This window comes from Malaclemys terrapin, chromosome 1, assembly GCF_027887155.1.
Source record: "Malaclemys terrapin pileata isolate rMalTer1 chromosome 1, rMalTer1.hap1, whole genome shotgun sequence".
In the NCBI taxonomy this organism is placed as follows: Eukaryota; Metazoa; Chordata; order Testudines; family Emydidae; genus Malaclemys; species Malaclemys terrapin.
The window spans coordinates 141,424,494-141,432,715 of NC_071505.1; the positions used below are offsets into that span (position 1 = coordinate 141,424,494).

At 49.0% G+C, this 8,222-nt stretch overlaps 1 protein-coding gene across 2 annotated transcripts; it reads right to left on the minus strand.

Moving 5' to 3' along the window:
- Positions 1-5,507: 5,507 nt before the first annotated feature.
- LOC128830526 (uncharacterized) lies at positions 5,508-8,222 on the minus strand. Of its 2 annotated transcripts, XM_054016376.1 has the most exons (3): positions 8,069-8,222; positions 7,031-7,636; positions 5,508-6,093 (listed from the first exon to the last, which is right to left on the minus strand). In XM_054016376.1, the coding sequence occupies exons 2-3, from the start codon at positions 7,437-7,439 to the stop codon at positions 5,729-5,731; spliced, it is 774 nt and encodes a 257-aa protein (XP_053872351.1). In that variant the 5' UTR covers positions 7,440-7,636; positions 8,069-8,222; the 3' UTR covers positions 5,508-5,728. The 2 variants fall into 2 exon arrangements, with proteins under 2 accessions (XP_053872351.1, XP_053872350.1); XM_054016375.1 differs by lacking the exon at positions 8,069-8,222 and having other exon boundaries at positions 7,031-8,053.

The following is an 8,222-nucleotide window of genomic DNA, read 5'->3' on the forward strand; positions in this document are numbered from 1 at the left end:
CGTGAATACGTTGCCACGGGTTTTCAGGCCAGTCCCATGGGTGTAGGGGTGCCCACTGGGGTGTATTCCTCATACCCTGACATGACATACAAGCTCTTGCCTTCTCTTCAATAGCACTGTCCAATCCAGGCCACCAAAAATAGCTTAGTGCAATTTCCTTCGTGCGCACTATTCCACAGAATGTAGCTGTTCTAACATCTGTGATCTCAGTGGTAGTGAGATAATGACACGTCTCCCCCACAACGAACAACCAGATTGGATCGATAACTCCATCCTCCTGGACAGGTAGATAACAAGCTCGGGTGAGACCGGAGAGGTTCGTCGAGATGTTCCATGCATCACCCGGTCCATAACTTGGGACAATACTGGGTCAATTTGAGTTGCCTTCTTTACCTGAGTAGCGGTGATGGGTGTATTCTCTACCTGTTCAAAGTAAAAGATTTCCTTCTGGGCAATATCTTGACGTTTGACTGGCAAAGGCAGTCTTGAGAGACCATCCGCATTGCCGTGCAGAGTAGATTTCTGATATTTGATTTCATGTGTGTGCGTGGAAAGCAACAATGCCCAATGTTGCATACAACTAGTAGCTAATGGGGGAATGCCTGTGTGGGGTCCAAAAATTGAAGTCAGGGGTCGATAGTCTGTGAGAAGAATAAACTTCTGTCCGAACAGGTACTGGTGAAACTTCCGAATTCCAAAAACAATTCCCAGTGCCTCACGTTCGATTTGGGCATAGTTAGTTTCTGCTTTGCTTAGAGTGCAGGAAGCAAAAGCAATAGGTCTCTCTTCTCCCGAAGGCATAATGTGTGACACGACTGCTCCCACTCCATAAGGGGATGCATCATAGGCCAACTGTAGGGGTAAGGATGGATCAAAGTGCGTCAGAACTTCAGAATTTAGCAATGCATCCTTAGCTTTGTTAAATGCAACATCACGGGTTTCAGTCCACTTCCAGGTCTTGTTCTGCCCAAGGAGTTCATGAAGTGGTTTTAGCAGTCTGGCTAACTGTGAGATGAACTTTCCATAAGAGTTCAATAGTCCTAGAAACGAGCAAAGCTGGCTAACATTTTGAGGTGGGGGAGCCTCCAAAAGAGCCTTAACTTTTGCAGGGGCCTTACAAAGACCTGTAGCATCAATGATGTGTCCCAAATATTCAACAGAGGGCTGGAAGAATTCACACTTGTCTTTGCAGACTCATAGGCCATACTCTTCCAGTCTTTGTAGGGTAGCCTCTAAATTCTTTAGGTGATCCTCCTCATTCCTTCCAATGACCAGGACGTGGTCCAGATAGCACTGGACTCCTGGCAAGCCACACAAGATCTGGTCCATAGCCCTCTGGAATAGGGCGGGAGCACACATTATTCCAAAGGGTAGGTGACAGTATCAATAAAGCCCCTTATGCGTCACAATAGTCAACAGCTCTTGGGGCTTTTCATTGACGTTCATCTGTAAATATGCTTGACTCAGATCAATCTTACTGAACTTTTGTCCCCTACCCAGGCCTCTGAAGAGGTCATCAATGCGGGGAAGCGGGTATTGCTCTGCACACAACACTGGGTTGCTGGTGACTTTAAGATCATCGCAAATCCAGAGGGAGCCATCTTTCTTCACTATTGGAACAATAGGAGTTGCCCATGGGCTATGGGTAACTGGTATTAGGACTCCATTTGTGACCGGGCGCCCCAGGTCCGCTTCAACCTTCGGCCTGATGGCATATGGAATAGTTTTGGCTTTCAGATATTTTGGTTGACTGTCAGGTTTCATGTTCAATGTTAAAGTGATTCCCTTCATACTTCCCGGATCATCTCCAAAAACAGCAGCATGTTTCCTTAGTATAGTGGGCAAATTGAATTCTTCTTTAGTCATTCAGTGCACTTCTGGCCAGTTCAGCTGGATCTTCCTAAGTCAAGACCTACCCATTAAGTAATTGGGTAATTACCTCTCACCACAAACACTGGCAATTTAGCAGCCTGCCCATTGAGCTCCACCTTAACATCAGTAGTGCCCAACAGGGAACAGCTTCTCCCGTATATGTCTTCAGAACTGTTTTTGTTGCTTTAAGCAGAAGTTGCTGTAGCTTTTCTTTATACACAGTCTCAGAGACCAGCGAGATGGCTGCACCGGCGTCCAGTTCCATGCATATAGGTTTGCTGTCCAACAACGGGGTTACCCAGTATTCATGTGAGCCCACTGCCAAAGACAAAACCTGGAGTGGCTCTTCTTCTTGTGATGAGGTGTCTCCTTGGTCATCCTGGGCCTGCCCTAGAGTATGCAGATTTCCCTTTTTGGTCGGCCAGACCACAGGCCTCTTCTTCTTTTGTTTACAGGCACGTTCAATGTGTCCCTTTTTGCCACAGTGTCAACATACCTGGTCCTTACACCAGCATTCTGATGCATGGTGACCCGGCTTACCACAGCAGTAACGTTCCTGACTCCCCACAGTTTTGTGGGTAGGTTCTTGTGACACTTTATGCACCCTAGGGGATGCACTGATGTATTGTGCCTCCTTTGTAGCCAGTTCCATGGAGACCGCAATATCAACAGCCTTCTGTAAGGTAAGCTGAGCCTTTGTCAATAGGCGCTTCCATATAGCTGCACTGTGCAGGCCACACACTAACCTGTCATGTAGGGCGTCATTTAGTATCTCCTTAAATTCACAGTGTTCTGCAAGCTTTCTCAAAGTTGCTACAAATTATACAACTGTTTCGTCTTCTTTCTGGTCTCTTTTGTGGAACCTATATCTTTCAGCAATTACCAATGGTTTTGGAGAAAAATGGGACCCCAGGATTTCCACAAAGTCACTGTAAGATTTAGTCTCTGGCTTAACAGGGTGTAGTAAGCTGTGTAGCAGGGAGTAGGTCTTAGCCCCTACAACACTTAAGAATATTGGCACTTCCTTCTCTTCTGTAATGTCATTTGCAATAACAAAAAGCTCAAAACACTCAGTATATACATGCCATTGCACTACAGTCTCCTCAAAAGGTTCCAGTGTCCCTGTAAGGGTATGTCTACACTACAAAATTAGGTCAAATTTATAAAAGCCAGTTTTATAGATATCGGTTTTATACAGTCAATTGTGTGTGTCCCCACATAAAATGCTCTAAGTGCATGAAGCTGGCAGACCGTGTCCACAGTACCGAGGCTAGTGTCGACTTCCGGAGCGTTGCACTGTGGGTAGCTATCCCATAGTTCCCGCAGTCTCCGCCGCCCATTGGAATTCTGGGTTGAGATCCCAATGCCTGATGATGCAAAACAGTGTCGCGGGGGGGTTCTGGGTACATGCCGTCAGGCCCCTCCCCCTCCGTCAGAGCAACGGCAGACAATTGATTCGCGCCTTTTTACCTGGGTTACCTGTGCAGACAACATACCATGGCAAGCATGGAGCCCACTCAGCTCAGCTCACCGTCACCATATGTCATCTGGGTGCCGGCAGACGTGGTACTACATTGCTACACAGCAGCAGCTAATTGCCTTTTGGCAGTAGACGGTGCAGTATGACTGGTAGCCTTCATCGGCTATCTGGGTGCTGGCAGACGTGGGGCTGCATTACTACACAGCAGCAGCCCCTTGCCTTTTGGCAGTAGATGGTGTATTAAGATTGATATCCGTCATCGTCTTATTCCAGTTCAATCAGAGGCACCTGGGCAGACATGCTTTGTCTCCTGGAGACTCAGTCCTGCCGGCAGTCCAATTGAACCATCTTGACGATGATGGCTAGCAGTCGTAGTACAGTACACCCAGAAGATGCTGAGGGCTATCAGTCATGCTGCACCGTCTGCTGCCAGCTTAAGATGTAAAAAATAGATGTATTCCTTTGCTTCCCCCTCCCTCCGTGAAATCAACAGCCTGCTAAATCCAGGGTTTTGAGTTCAATCTTTGGGGAGGCCATTCTGTGTGACAGTTGTTTGTGTTTCTCCCTGATGCACAGCCACCTTTGTTGATTTTAATGCCCTGTACCTGTACGCCATGTCGTCAGTCGCCCCTCCCTCCCTCCGTGAGTTTCATGCCTTTTTTCAGACCAGACGCCATAGCACTGGGATCATGGATCACCACGGCAATTATGAGTACTATGAACACCACGCACATTGTCCTGGAGTTAATGCAGAGCCAGGACATGCCAAAGCAAAACCAGGACCAGCCGATGAGGTGATTGCAGCGCGGTGACGAGAGTGATGAGGAAATTGACATGGACACAGCCCTCACACAAGGTATGGGCCCCAGCAATGTACAAATCATGGTGTTACTGGGGCAGGTTCATGCCATGGAACACCAATTCTGGGCCCGGGAAACAAGCACAGACTGGTGGGACCGCATCGTGTTGCGGGTCTGGGACGATTCCCAGTGGCTGCGAAACTTTCGCATGCGTAAGGGCACTTTCATGGAACTTTGTGACTTGCTTTCCCCTGCCCTGAAGTGCCAGAATACCAGGATGAGAGCAGCCCTCACAGTTGAGAAGCGAGTGGCGATAGCCCTGTGGAAGCTTGCAACGCCAGACAGCTACCAGTCAGTCGGGATTCAATTTGGAGTGGGCAAATCTACTGTGGGGGCTACTGTGATCCAAGTTGCCAGGGCAATCAAAGACCTGCTGATATCAAGGATAGTGACTCTGGGAAACATGCAGGCCATAGTGGATGGCTTTCCTGCAATGGGATTCCCAAACTGTGGTGTGGTGATAGACGGAACCCATATCCCTATCTTGTCACCGGCGCACCAAGCCACCGAGTACATAAACAGCAAGGGGTACTTTTCAATGCTGCTGCAAGCCCTGGTGGATCACAAGGGAAATTTCACCAACATCAACGTGGGATGGCCGGGAAAGGTACATGATGATCGCGTCTTCAGGCACTCTGGTCTGTTTCGAAAGCTGGAGGAAGGGACTTTCTTCCCAGACCAGAAAATAACCGTTGGGATGTTGAAATACCTATCGTGATCCTTGGGGACCCAGCCTACCCCTTAATGCCATGGCTCATGAAGCCGTACACAGGCAGTCTGGGCAGTAGTCGGGACCTGTTCAGCTACAGGCTGAGCAAGTGCCGAATGGTGGTGGAATGTGCATTTGGACATTTAAAAGTGCGCTGGCGCAGCTTACTGACTCGCTCAGACCTCAGAGAAAAGAATATCCCCATTGTTACTGCTGCTTGCTGTGCGCTCCACAATATCTGTGAGAGTAAGGGGGAGACATTTATGGCGGGGTGGAAGGTTGAGGCAAATCGCCTGGCCACTGATTACGCGCAGCCAGACACCAGGGCGGTTAGAAGAGTACAGCAGGGTGCGGTGCGCATCAGAGAAGCTTTGAAAATGAGTTTTGTGACTGGCCAGGCTACAGTGTGAAACTTCTGTTTGTTTCTCCTTGATGAACCCTCTGCTCCCCCCCACCCAGTTCACTCTACTTCCCTGTAAACCAACCACCCCACCCTCCCCTCCCCCCTTCGAGCACCGCTTGCAGAGGCAATAAAGTCATTGTTACTTCATATTCATGCATTCTTTATTAATTCATCACACAACTAGGGAGATAATTGCCAAGGTAGCCCAAGAGGGGTGGGGGGGAGGGAAGGAAAAGGACACACTGCAGTTTAAAACTTTAAAACTTTAACACTTATTGAAGGCTAGCCTTCCGATGCTCGGGCAATCATCTGGGGTGGAGTGACTGGGTGGCCGGAGGCCCCCCCACCGTGTTCTTGGGTGTCTGGGTGAGGAGGCAATGGGACTTGGGGAGGAGGGCTGTTGGTTACACAGGGTCCTGTAGCGGCAGTCTCTGCTCCTGCTTCCTTTCCTGCAGCTCAACCATATGCTGGATCATATCAGTTTGATGCTCCAGCAGCCAGAGCATCGACTCTTGCCTTCTGTCTGCAAGCTGACGCCACCTATCATCTTCAGCCCGCCACTTGCTCTGTTCATCCCGCGATTCAGCCCGCCACCTCTCCTCTCGTTCATATTGTGCTTTTCTGTAGTCTGACATTGACTGCCTCCACGCATTCTGCTGTGCTCTTTCAGCGTGGGAGGACATCTGGAGCTCCGTGAACATATCATCCCGAGTCCACCGTTTTCTCCTTCTAATCTTTGCTAGCCTCTGCAAAGGAGAAACATTTGCAGCTGGTGGAGGAGAAGGGAGAGGTGGTTAAAAAAAGACACATTTTAGAGAACAATGGGTACACTCGTTCACGTTAAATTTTGCTGTTCACATTACACAGCACATGTGTTTTCATTACAAGGTCGCATTTTTCCTCTTATATTGAGGGTCTGCCGGTTTGGTGTGAGAGATCACTCACGTGGTGCCAGGCAACAGAATTCGGCTTGCAGGCAGCCATGGTAAGCCACCGTCTTTTGGCTTTTTTAACCCTCATAACATGTGGGAATGGTTTCAAACAGTAGCGCCCTTATTTCCCATACCAAGGACCCGTTGGGTTGGCCATTTAAAATGGGTTTGCAATGTAAAAGGATGGGCTGGGGTTTCTGGGTTAACATGCAGCACAAACCCAACTACCCTCCCCCCCCACACACACACACCCAATTCTCTGGGATGATCCCTTCACCCCTCCCCCCCACCACGTGGCTAACAGCGGGGAACATTTCTGTTCAGCCGAGCAGGAACGGGCACTTCTGAATGCCCCCTTAATAAAATCACCCCATTTCAACCAGGTGACCGTGAATGATATCACTCTCCTGAGGATAACAAAGAGAGATAAGGAATGGATGTTGTCTGCATGCCAGCAAACACCGGGACCATATGCTGCCATGCTTTGTTATGCAATGATTCCAGACTACGTGCTACTGGCCTGGCGTGGTAAAGTGTCCTACCATGGCGGACGGGATAAGGCAGCCCTCCCCAAAAACCTTTTGCAAAGGCTTTGGGAGTACATGAAGGAGAGCTTTCTGGAGATGTCCCTGGAGGATTTCCGCTCCATCCCCATACACGTTAACAGACTTTTCCAGTAGCTGTACTGGCCGCGATTGCCAGGGCAAATTAATCATTAATCATTAAACACGCTTGCTTTTAAACCATGTGTAATATTTAGAAAGGTACACTCACCAGAGGTCCCTTGTGTGCCCTCAGGGTCTGGGAGCACGCCTTGGGTGAGTTTGGGGGTTACTGGTTCCAGGTCCAGGGTGATAAACATATCCTGGCTTTTGGGGAAACCGGTTTCTCCGCTTCCTTGTTGTGAGCTATCTTCATTGTCTTCATCATCATCATCATCTTCCGCGTACCCCGAACCCGCTTCCCTTTTGCGTGTTTCTCCATTGACGAAGTCAAAGCACACGGTTGGGGTAGTGGTGGCTGCACCCCCTAGAATGGCATGCAGCTCCGTGTAGAAGCGGCATGTTTGCGGCTCTGCCCCAGACCTTCCGTTTGCCTCTCTGGCTTTTTGGTAGACTTGCCTTAGCGCCTTAATTTTCACGCGGCACTGCTGTGCGTCCCTGTTATGGCCTCTGTCCTTCATGGCCTTTGAGACCTTTTCTAATATTTTGCCATTTCATTTACTGCTACGGAGTTCAGCTAGCACTGATTCGTCTCCCCATATGGCGAGCAGATCCCGTACCTCCCATTCTGTCCATGCTGGAGCTCTTTTGCGATCCTGGGACTCCATCATGGTTACCTGTGCTGATGAGCTCTGCGTGGTCACCTGTGCTCTCCACGCTGGGCAAACAGGAAATGAAATTCAAAAGTTCACGGGGCTTTTCCTGTCTACCTGGTCAGTGCATCTGAGTTGAGAGTGCTGTCCAGAGTGGTCACAATGAAGAACTGTGGGATAGCTTCTGGAGGCCAATAACGTCGAATTCCGTCCACACTACCCCAAATCCGACCCGCAAAGGCCGATTTTAGTGCTAATCCCCTCGTCCGAGGTGGAGTAAAGAAACCGGTTTAAAGGGCCCTTTAAGTCGAAAGAAAGGGCTTCGTCGTGTGGACATGTCCAAGCTTAATTCGATTTAACCCTGCTAAAGTCGACCTAAACTCGTAGTGTAGACCAGGCCTAAGTGTAGCCATGATTTTAGTTTCAGTTTGCACAATCAGTGCAAACAAGCCAGTTCTCAACCCCTTTCAGCAGCCAAAAGGTTTTTTTTTTCCTACCTTAACTTCTACTTCCTTCTGTTGATGGGGCAGCACAGAGATCCCATCCTTGTCGCCAGGTTCTTATATCCTTGGGGGCAACAGTTGTAGGAAGAAATCACTGGAAACACAGAGAGCTGTAAACCTTGAAAGCAGCCATTTATTGCCACACATT